This window comes from Oxyura jamaicensis, chromosome 1, assembly GCF_011077185.1.
Source record: "Oxyura jamaicensis isolate SHBP4307 breed ruddy duck chromosome 1, BPBGC_Ojam_1.0, whole genome shotgun sequence".
Lineage (NCBI taxonomy): Eukaryota > Metazoa > Chordata > Aves > Anseriformes > Anatidae > Oxyura > Oxyura jamaicensis.
Window position 1 is genome coordinate 59,454,284 of NC_048893.1, and position 12,047 is coordinate 59,466,330.

The following is a 12,047-nucleotide window of genomic DNA, read 5'->3' on the forward strand; positions in this document are numbered from 1 at the left end:
ACTGGGATAAACTGTAGTTCAGCACAGAGATTTGGCCATATTAAATCAAACCTCTTCCAAAGAAGAAGCAACTCTAAACATAAAAACTTCTCAAAGGATAATCCTAAAAAGATTATCTCAGCAGATGTCCCAGTAGATTCAAGGCCTCAAAGAGTCTACTGATACATTGTAAAATCCAAAAGATTCTCCTAATTCCCCAGGAAAAGTCAATCACATTCTTAGTGTCATCAAATGAACATGATGAAGATCTAGATACCACCAAACATACCAACTAGAGATCACAAAGATGAGGCACTTAAGCATTCTGGATTCTTTCCTAGCTTTCCCAGCGGCTGAGGAAGAAGAAAGGCAATCTTCCTTCTACACAGTTCAGTACTGAAGGCAGTCTACTCACTGCTTGATGAAACCTAACAGACCAAGCTTAAAACCTGTGGTAACTTCTTAAATTTGTATGCTGTGCTGTTGATAGTTCTTTATGTTTTCTTATATTAAAAAAAGTAACAGGAGAGCCCTGACTGTGAACCTGTTTGTCCTCTCAGCAATGCAGGCTAGGACAGTTCTAGACTATGTGACTGTGCCTTTTTCTGGTTTGAGGATTTGTCAAGTGACACTGCGAGTAACTGCTGAGTAAACAAAAATCATCATTTTCTTGCAAATCCTACCTTAAAGTACTGATGAAGCATAATGGAAAAGGCACAATGAAGGGTATATCTGGCTTGTCTGGGTCAAAGGATAGGACAATTGACTACTGTCAAAAGGATCAACAACAGAGAAGGGCTGGATTCCAACTATGGGACTGCCAGGAGAAATCTGGAGTAGGTATGAACTACAAGATTTTTGATGCTAGGCTTTGGGTTCCACTAAGTTCTCCTGAACAGATATGTCAAAAAATATGCACAGATATACAAGTCAGCATGTCCCAACAAGAACTCTACTTCCACAGCTATGGACTTAGGAGTTTCACCACGCACCTTACTGGGGATCCTCCTCCAGCACAGCCACTGAGCTCAACACATCAATTTTTCAGAGCCAGGAAGCTTCTATTTTGTTTCATAAAACAGAATTATGCTTAAGATTGCAATTGGATGCTACTGGTATTCCCCAAGAAATGTTTTATGATGACACATTGATAGATCTTCCAGTAATAACTGAACCCAAGACAAATACAAGCAGCAGACAGGAGAAAAGAAAATCAATAAATGACTATGAAAAAAATAGTAATTTTTTTTTTTTGAGGATTCAGTGCTACTGAACAGAAACTACTGAGCAATTGAAAACTTGGTCAGTGGCGTAGCTGGAAAACAGCAGTTAGTTACACTCTCCTTCAATCTCAAAACGCATATGAGATAAAAGTCCTACAGTTCACCAGTAGGCTTGACTGTCCTATGGGTGCTACAACAGCAAAAAACAATCCGTTTTGAGTGTTTGGATATAGATATACTCAACAACATCAATTTACAGATGTTATTGAGTATATCTACACCTAAACAGAATGTATGTATATATGAGGGAAGGACAAATTAGCAGTGGATACAAAGAAATGTTTTAAATGGGAAGTTATACTTTCTACTCCAATTATCATCATGAAGGAATATGACCAGTGTGGTCTAATGGAAATATGAAACTCAATGATTACAGAAGCATAAATCTACACAAATGATTTTACGCCATTAAAAATATTCTTACCTGAGCACTCCTACTTCATTTTTGAAAGCCTGTAACTGTTGAGGTGTGGGTGCTGTAACATTCAACATTTTCACTGCCACATCACCTTTAAAACAAATATTTTAAATATGTAATATTGACATAAATTCCACAATTAAGAAAATGCTGTACAGAAAATCTGAAATATTGAGATTATCTATTTTCTAGCTTTGGTGAAATAAACCACTGAAATATTAAAAGTAGTAAATATTCTGTAAAAATACATGGATATTTCAGTCTTTCTAGTAACTACATTTCATTGAGAAGAACACGCAAGAGTCAAGTTTCTAAACTGTTTGAAGTTCTATTATTACTTATTTAACACATTTAACACATTACTTTTTAAATTTAAAAAGTATTCACAGGTCACAGAATAGTCGAGGTTGGAAGGGACCTCTGGAGACAATGTTGTTGAACCCTGTTGCTTAAGCAGGGCCACCTAGAGGCTTTCACCCAAGGCCACGTCCAGAGAACTTTTGAGCATCTCCAAAGAGGGAGACTCCACAACCTCTCTGGGCAACCTGTTTCAGTGAATGCTTCACTGTAAAGAAGTGCTTCCTGATTATCAGACAGAGCCTCCTCTGTTTCACTTTGCGGCCATTACCACGCTCCATCCTCTTTCCACTCTCCCTTCAAGTATTTCTATATAGAGAGACAAGATCTCCCTATGAACCTTCTCTTCTCCAGGCTGCATCGTCCTGGCTCTCTCAACCTTTACTTACAGCAGAGATGCTCCAGTTCTTTAATCAACTTTGTGGTGCTTTGCTGGGGTCTCTCCAGTATCTCCATGTCTCTCCTGTACTGGGGAGTTCAGACTCTGACCCAGCATTCCAGGTGTAGTCTCACCAGTGATGAGGTAGAGGGGATCACCTCCCTCAGCCTGCTAGCAATGCTTCACCTAAAGCAGCCCAGGATACCATTAGCCTTCTTTGTGACAAGGCCACATTGCTGGCTCATGTTCAGCTTGGTGTCCAGCAGGACCCCCAGACCTTTTCCTGTAAAGCTGCTTTCCAGCTGGGTGGCCCCGAGCAGGCAATCTCATTTGCTTAAGTATAACTGTTTGCTGTGACGGACACATACCATGCCACTTTCCTTTGTAGACTGTTCCAAATGATCCAGATCCTATCCTTTGTCCAACTGTGATCTGTCCATCTGGTATCTCCCAGTCATCACTGGAATCCCGTCGTCCAAGGGTTTTCTTTACATAAATGCACAAATAATAAAAAAGAAAGTAAGTGCATTAATGCCTGTGAAAATAGGTCCTTTGTTAAAGATTTGATATCAGAATGTAATATAATTAACATCCTAAAATATTTTTTCCCCAAATACTGCATTTGACTTTTCAAGTTAGGCATATACAAACCCTCAGCGTACGGGTAAATAATTTCCTGACATGAAATATTTCCCACAGATTTTGGGCAATGTTAAAATCAGTAAAAAAGGTTTATTTTTTTTTACCAAAAGGAAAGTCTCATTTATTTTTCAATTCTTACTTAGTTGTAAGGTTAAATTGTGAATTAAATAAATGCAGCAATTTTAGGTACTGTTATATTTGAGATTCATTAGAAAACTTTCACCGTTCATGAAACATGGTGGGGAAAATTAAGCTGTTCTTTGAATGGAAACTGGCATTATAACATAAAGCACGCCAAGACTTCTGGGTGCAATGGAGGAAAAGTGAATAGTCCATGATATAAAAGATTTATAAATCAGTCCCCTGATTTCAATATTCCATTATCTATTGGCTTAAAGTCCACAATAATTATAATACCTTCAAAAAAATTCAGATGACTATGACGAAAGAAAAGTAAGAAGAACACAGACGCATACTATTCCTATACTACAAATATTCCATACAATGAGTGGAAATTGCTGCTTTTTCTCTTACCATTCTATTTCTGTCTTCTGAGGATGAAGATGATTTCCTTTCTCGTTGGGGTCCTGGTGATTTCTGTAACGCTTTCACATTAGTGAGTGACCCAGGCAAAGAGGCAGGAGGTGTTGCAGACAAACCTGCAGTTGAACCTAAAGTTCAGAAACAGGATCATTTTTATCTTTACGAAGCCAACTTACAAGAATGTAGATACTAGGTGCTAGGATGTTTTTTAAGATGCAGTATCTCCAAACATCAATGTAAATGTTAAGAGGGAACAAACACGTTCTTTGGAAATATTGTACTAATACTAGATTAGTGCTCAACTCTTAGGTAACAGGAAAAGACAAGTCAAACATCCCTGTATCCCTGATAGTCCTCAGTCTCTTGGTCATGTATTAGAGGGACAATGTCTCTTTATATGGAAAAAAATATGTATGTTTGCTTTGAATTCCACCAGTTTCTTTGACAAGAAAAGTAGTAGCATTTTAGTTAGCAGCAGCTGCTTCTCAGATTTTTTGTAGCTAACCTTTTAGGGACCCAATAAACAACTGAGATGCTGTACTTTGGAATCAAAATAGACTAAAAGCAAAAAATTAAAATGTTTTCTAGCTGAGTCTCCAAGTGCCACCTCAAAACCATTTGGCTGTTTTAAAGCTATCTCTTAGTAGGGAGCTCTTATTTAAGAGTAAATAGAAGACTGTAGAAAGGATTTCAAAAAACAAATACTTTACCTAGCTATTGCAAACATATTCTATTAAGTACAAACTAGAACTGTACAACTCTAGCACATATGCTGTCTAAACAACGCTATGTAGGAAAATGTCACTAACAGAGCTGTGTTTCAGAGCCCCAGTGGTTCTTTACAAATAGAACACTTTAACTAGACACTGCTTTTTAAAATACACCATAATTATTAGTAACAAGGTTATGCTGACTCTCCCAATGCAAAGGACATGAAGGAGGGTCAACTGTTAATTAAGTTCATGCTGCTCTGCTAAACAATGCATGTCTTTGTACCAGACCTCCAACATTCCAGGGCTTTCTCTTACATCAGTGGTGGAGGACAATACTCCTCCTCATGTTCCTTCAGAAGCCCCTTTCTTACCAAAAAGTCTCCTAATGCCAACTTGAATTCAAAATCCACTTTGTAACTTTTCTAACTGGTGTTTGAGTTCAGCCACTCTGTGTGCTAATTTATCAGACTATCTGCATCCATCACTCCTTTTTCTCATTGAGCTCAAATCCATACGTTTAAAAGTGGAAGAGCACAATAATGGCATACCAACACAAAAATGGGGTACAGCATCCATGAACTCTGTCCCACGTGGTAAAGCAACAATAACGAATAATTGCGCATCCTAACTACATTTACAAGCAGTTGGAAAACAGTGACCTAAAGGATGGATTTTTGTTCATATTCTCTGTTTACATTTACTTTATGGTTACTATACTGTTAATCTTTAGTACATTACTTGTCTGAAATTAAACGTGTCAAATTAAATCTATGATACTTCCACAACATGAGCTATTTTCCAAAATTTTACTGGCTTAGGGATTTTCTCTTTTAAATCAAAGCTGTACTCTAAGATGTTAAAGAAAACACATTCTGTTTTCTTTAGAAGTAACTGGAGTCTCCTACTTAAATTTTAATACCAAGATATAGAAACACTAACACAATATTCACCCTTCTGTGGAAATAGTTACAGCACATGGTGGAACATGATAGTTAATCTGTTTGTAGTAATACCAGAGGGCTTATTTTCTAACTTATTCGAAGTACTGTGAAATACTTGAGATAGTGTTGGACTTAAGTTATTAGCTTGGGCTCTGAAGCTATATTTAACATATTCCATTCTGCAGTCAGTTTGCTTGTCTTCTTACAAAGATTTCTGGAACCATTTTACAAGTCAGTTCATATGGTGAACTCCTCCTGATATATTCTGCAACAGAAGTCTTTGAAACAGCCAAGATGGTAGCATTTGAAAACCACACTACATGCACTTAACTACCCATTTCTACATTCATAGATATAGACACAAATATTTATATTTCATGCTATTACTTAATAGTTGCTTTCTCCAGCATATGAAATCCCATGGTTTTGGGGGGATTTTGTGCAATACAACAGATCCATTGACAGCTTTAATTAGGCCTGAATTACCCCAGAGTCAATGACGTGAGAATGGAAGACTATTATTTTATGCAGCTCAGAACATAAACAAATAATGTTTTAATGGAAATTTACCAAATAAAAATTACATAGCCTAAATGACCCAGGGCCCCAAAACAGTATCAATAAGGCATTCTCAAAATGCAGTATTTGTTGAAAGTTGCCATGGCAACTTGCCATGCTCGAAAAGCTTGAGACCTGACAAGATATCAATGGAAATGTTTGTAATTCACATTCGATTTCCTAGATTATGTTTCAAAATAAAGATTACTAAACATAGAAACTGTTAAAGCACTGAACTGACTTAAACTGAGCAGTCAAGGAAATTCTAAGTTAAGGACATCACGTTGTCTTTGAAATCACTTTAATGCAATCCAAAGACTTCTGTTTCAAAAAACTATGCCAAGGTCCATATAAAAACCTCAACTATGAAATTCCTTGCTTTAGAAGATTTAAGTCAGACTTTATTTATAGTCATTTCCAAGCGTGTAAAGGTGAAAGTGAGTATGTGTGGAAAGCACATTCAAAGCATTCCAGCCAGGCCAAGCAAAGAACAGAGGTGTTTTGATAAACTCACACACTTACATACACACGGTGTGAGGGTGAGGCACAAACAGCATCTGTGGTTTTACTTATTTTGTTTGGGTGAAAACAAGAAAGAAGAGCCCAACTACCTCTGAACACTGGGCCAGGCTCAAAATCAAACACTATTTCACTGGGGACAGAATGAAGGAGGGGACTGGGAGTCCGGGATTGGTATTTCCGAAGACAGCGCATCAGCTGGTTCAAAGGGGCTGTTAGAGAGAAAGAGACGGGCAGGCAGAGACAGAAAGACAGACACATAGAAGAAATGAAAGAAGTCATGGGAAATAACTAGGATGCTTTGACTCCTATTCATAGATCGCTTCTGTACTTTGAAGGACAAAAAGGTCAATTACTAAAAACACTGTTTCAGGAATGGGAATAGCCAATTGTTTTCAGATGCCAAGCAGACAGTTTATGATCAAAAGTTAAAACCAACATGATAGCACAACATTTAAATGCTGGACAAAATGGGCAAAACTGTGGAAAGCCACACCTATCAAGACATACAAAAATAGCCGAAACTGGAAACTTTAGATTAGTATGCTTGCACACTAAAGGAAATTTCTTTTTAAAAAGTGTTCTATTGCTGGCATAAGAAAAAACAGCTCCCTCAAATACAAAGTAGGAGGTAGGTACCATCCTACAAACAAACACGTTTGAATGGGAAAAAACAAAATTAGTGATAGTCTACGGTACAAAACCTTGGGGATCAGGATGGAGTGCACCGAGATAATTCAGAATTTTCTTATGGCTGGAACAAGTTATACTTAATAGTAGATGGCTGTGTTAATAATCTGGAGTTAGAAAAAAATGTCATATGCCTACTCTATTATTTCTTTATTATTTCTAGATTAGGATTATATTCATAAGAATAAATATGGCATATAAGAAGACCTCTCAGGACCTTCACAGCCAGTGAGAAAAGTGACTTAACAGGCCCATGTGTAACATGTCAAGAAAAATAAATCTATTTTCTGGCCTAATTGTCAATTGTGGCTGGGTGTTACTAAAGGAAACTGAGACCTGGCTTTAACTTAAGGTCCTAACAACTTGGTTCCGAGATTAGCACAGGCATGCAGTACAGCAAAGCAGCATCTTCAGCAGGGGTAGAGGGGGAGAAGAACCGGAGCACTTCATGCTGCTTTAGGATGCAGCAGTTTGTATGGAAAGTCCATCTACGGTGCTGATGGTCTTCAAAGACTGTTGTTTCCATGGGTGGAAAGGTTAACAACAGGTATAAAAATCTTTGAGAGAGGGTTGGGAAACTGTAGCATATCTGTGTGCAGCCATGTGAGTGAATGAATGTGTGTGTGTGTCTGTGTGTGTGTGTGTGTGTGTGAACATGAGAGTGCAAGATAATTTTAAAACTAAAAAACTAGGTAACACTTCAGAACTTTTTCTCCTTCCGTCTCCCCCACTCCCAGAATGACTGGCAAATGACTCAAACTTTTGTCAGACAAATACTAAGTTCATGGACAAGCAAATGCAAATTCATTTTTTATTCTAGTCATATTCTCATTTGTGCCTGTGTTTTATAGAAGGAAGTAGAACAAAGGGAAAGGACAGAGCAATTGTGTAATATAGCACCCTAGCTAGTTTAAACACTACTTACCTCCCTCTCCTCGTACACCCTGGTCTCTAATCAAGTCCTAAAAATTAAAAAAAAAAAAAAATGTATTTAAGTATTATCACATCTATATTCCGGAATCCACTGGGAGTGATCAAATTGAGAATCCTTGACTTTATACTCTGGCCATGAAATAGAATTTGTTTCCTATCCTGGCTTACTAACAGCAGTGACTCTGAAGAACTATTTATAACAACCATTAAACTTTTAAAAATGATTTACTTTAAAAAAGCATCTCCCAGTAGTAAACTGAAATGCACAGCCCTGAAAATAGATGCTGACATGAAAATATTGATTTAAACATGCAGTTATCCAAAATGCACAAAGAAATATTGAACCAAGCATTCTGGTTACAGTGTTTGTGACACAAATTGTTTGAACTGCCTTATCAGAAGCTGGGACACCAATTTCCTGTACTGAGTTAAGTCAGTCAAATGAGTTCTGCTTAGTTCTTGTCTTGTACCAAGGCACCTCGTTTGCATACCCAGATGCACTCCGCTCTTTTCAGAAATGACTGACTGTGAAAGATTTCCTTCACTTGTAATCCACCATGAACTGAGTGTACCTTTTATGGCATATCCAAACATAAGGAACCTACACTAATGATTTTCTTAACACAAGAAAATTTTAGTAGCTTCCCTCCATAAGTTCATTGGCACCATCAAACCATTTTTTTAATGATTACACAATTAGTTTATTCTTTTGTACATTTGCACTGCTGCTGAAGATACTGGTCCTGCCTCTCAGCTGCACCGCTGCCATATAACTTGGCAATTTTAAGCCACTTTCTTAAAACTCAGTTAACATTCAATTGTTTGCTCAGCTCACATGCAAAGCAGATTTTATGCCTTGCTGCCCAGGCAGACTTGAAGACTGCTCACCTGACAAATAATGAATTTCTAAAGAGTGGACTCAAAGGTAAAATACGAGCTGTATATATTAGCAAAATTAGAAAGAGGATGTTGTGACCAGCATTTTGAAAGATCTTAGCTAGTCTTACTCTTAATATCAACTATTATTATTATTACAATTCAGCATCCAAAATTTTCAAAAAAATGGAAAACAAATTAAGTGAAGCAGTTTCTGAACACTCAAAGAGAATATTTAGAATACAGGAGCCCAGAACATAGGGGTATATACAGGGCTCCTGAAATCCTAAGCAACACTCAGTAAATCGGAACTCAGATAACTGCAATAATTTAATTTCATTCAGTGCCAGGAACAACACTTCAATTGCAAACACAAATAAATAAATAAAAAACAAACCCAACACACACAAAAACCAAACAAAAATATCCTGCACATACATAAATACGCTTAATTCATATAATACTTTGCAAGAGTGGTTGCTGGCTTTTACACTCTTAATGGTGTAGTACAGCTAGCAGTATAAGCCTTAGACTAAAAAAAAAAAGAGTAGTGGTTTGTGGTAACATACTTCTTTGAACTTTCAAAAGGCAGCTTCTGCTTGTTAAGGAGGGGTTATTTGTATTTATACAGCTCTCACTAGCAAAAACAAATTCTTGGGAATTATGAATATTCTGACAGATGGCCAAGGATTAGACTAGAACTATAGTCCTCATGTATACAGATGATACATTTAACACCCTGATATTCATAAGGGAAAGATCAAAGCTGCTGTTTCTGATCGAAATGTTATTAATACTTACATCAATATTGACTGGCTCGATTGTATTGATGTGAACATTGGGAGCTGAAGAGGATCGGTCGCGTTGCCCAAACTGATTCCGATGGTCTTCATCTGCTGGTCGGAAGGGCTGTGGGATTGGAATGGATTTTGAAGGAGAAGGACTAGGGAGAATTGATGGTCTGAGAAACAAAGTCAAGGAAAAAGAGGATTTAGGTCTACAAATGGCTTCAAATACTGCATAGTGGGTGTGGTAAATCCTTTTCAACTATAATAATACATACATAAAACCAGCTGGTCTAAAGGCCTGCATAAAAACAATTTATAATGAATGATCTCTGCTCCCCTAGGATCAATTGCAACAACTCTCTGCTGCAGAAACTACCTAATTACGTGGCCATGAAGTTTTCTGAGTTTTAAAAAAATCGCACACACAAAAAAAGTCCTAACATGCCAAATATAACTAGTAGTATTAAATTCTAATCTGAAACAATTCATGTAGCTCAACATGCACTGAAGATACTGACGTGTTGTGCAGTTTCTTAACTTCAGAATTTATGCAATATGCTCTTTTTAATGGCCACCTATTAAGAACTAAAAAATGCCTAACACGTCACATCAACATAATGGTCAAAACTGTCACCAAAAAAACCTGTATGGACAGGATCATTGTGCAATGAAAATTAAATAGTGGTCACCCACCATGAGTAATACTACGGCCAATGTAATACAAATATTGATATTAAAAATAAATATATCACCTTTTCACCCCACCTTTTAGGAAATAACTTTGAATAGTGCAACATTTCAAATATTATTTACTCTGCTACAGTAAGGCAATGCAACAGATCTGACTTTAAAGGTGAGCATTCAGAATATACAGACAAGTTTTCTGAAGAAACACAATTGCTGCCAGTCAACATAGATAAAAATCTTTAATTTACAGTATCATGAATCAAATTTTTAAAAAACATAACATTATACACTTGGGTTTTTGTTTGTTAGAAGGCAGGACATCACTCATTTGGTTATCCTGCTATTTTGGTAAAGTACAGTACAAAGGCATTTCTCTCTCACTCAAGTCAAGGTCAATCACTGTTAGGTATAATGATTCAATTTCCTGGATATAAGAAGTTCAATGAGAAATACTTGTTGCATTCTGAGTTAAAAAAACAAACAAAAAAAAAAAAAAAAAAACTTTTATGTTTAAAGAAGTTTAAAAGTGTAAGAAAATTTTATGATTAAAATACACCTGCTAGCTGACAACAAGGTTTTAGGACTTACAGAAAACACAACTCCTAGCAGAGGAGGATAGTCCTCCAGCTGTTAAATTACACCTGGGTTACCATGCCCACAAAGGCAATGCCCACAGGGAGAAGCTTCAGAAATAAACCATACAACAGCCCACAGCAGCGACAGGTCCTGGTGCTGTCTCCTGTAAGTAAATGCTCCTTGGTCTCTCCAAAGATCTTTTGGGTAAATGTTAGCTTTCAGCAGCATCTCTGATGTTTATGTGGAAATGGGTCTGCTTTAAAGAAGACTGTTACTCTACCTGCCATTATGGTTCTTAATACAGTTTGGCATGGATCCCAGAACTCAGTGCTACCAGTACCCTAAGTATCTGTTGTCTTTTCCTTCCCGGCCAAGTCTCACAATCAAGAATGGGCAAACACGGCACTTGCCAATGAATTCGTAGTAACAACTTGCCAATGAATTTGTAATAACAATGTAGTAAGTCTTACAATAAAACACCTAGATTACAAATAAAATACCTAGATTATGTCTGGGGAACAGGAAGGGGGGGAGGGAGAAGGAAGAATAGGTAGTTGTTTTTTTTTTTTAATAATTTAAAAATGTGATTACCTATTGTCATATGACAGAATATGAATATTGGGGAGACAATGGGGAGCTACAAAGTGTTTTCAATAGCCCAGCATTTCTGAAAATGCTCAGAAGCACAGCTAGATAAAATAATTTCTATGGCAGATGAGGAAGTTTTGAACTCTTGAACATTTTTGCAAGAAAATCATGCAACTAGAACCTACATCAGGAGATGGGAGACTGCAGATGCACGCACAGGATGTGGCTGACATTCCAAGATACTGCGTTTTAACGTCAAGGCAAGTGAGTCTGATGGTGCATAGAAAGACTTCAGAAAAGTCAAAAAAAATCATGCTAGTACTGTCAATGTTGGGAGAGCTAACTCCTCAAACTTCCTGAGAGTTCCTCGAAATAATGAAATCAAGGGAAATGTGTAACAACAAGCACCAGATCATTGCATTAGGGATGACCAGGAGAGAGCATTTAACCTCTGCCACACAACTTGAACAGAAGCAATTAGAGCTTCTGTGATTGTGTGTAAGCTGAGGGAGAGAAAATCCAACAGCAGAAATATTGTTTCAATTTTATCCTCTTTTGAGTCATCTACTAAGGGAAT

General features: G+C 37.2%; 1 protein-coding gene across 2 annotated transcripts in view; it reads right to left on the reverse strand.

Moving 5' to 3' along the window:
• The window catches only part of BRAF (B-Raf proto-oncogene, serine/threonine kinase), an 84,513-nt gene that overhangs the window by 22,043 nt on the left and 50,423 nt on the right, over positions 1-12,047 (reverse strand). The window contains exons 8-13 of one of the 2 annotated variants that reach the window (XM_035342790.1): positions 9,633-9,792; positions 7,948-7,984; positions 6,425-6,544; positions 3,593-3,729; positions 2,785-2,902; positions 1,687-1,771 (exon numbers count right to left, since the gene is read on the reverse strand). In XM_035342790.1, coding sequence (XP_035198681.1) covers positions 1,687-1,771; positions 2,785-2,902; positions 3,593-3,729; positions 6,425-6,544; positions 7,948-7,984; positions 9,633-9,792 — 657 coding nt within the window. The remainder of the gene's footprint in view (positions 1-1,686; positions 1,772-2,784; positions 2,903-3,592; positions 3,730-6,424; positions 6,545-7,947; positions 7,985-9,632; positions 9,793-12,047) is intronic. The other variant, XM_035342781.1, reaches the window with a different exon arrangement.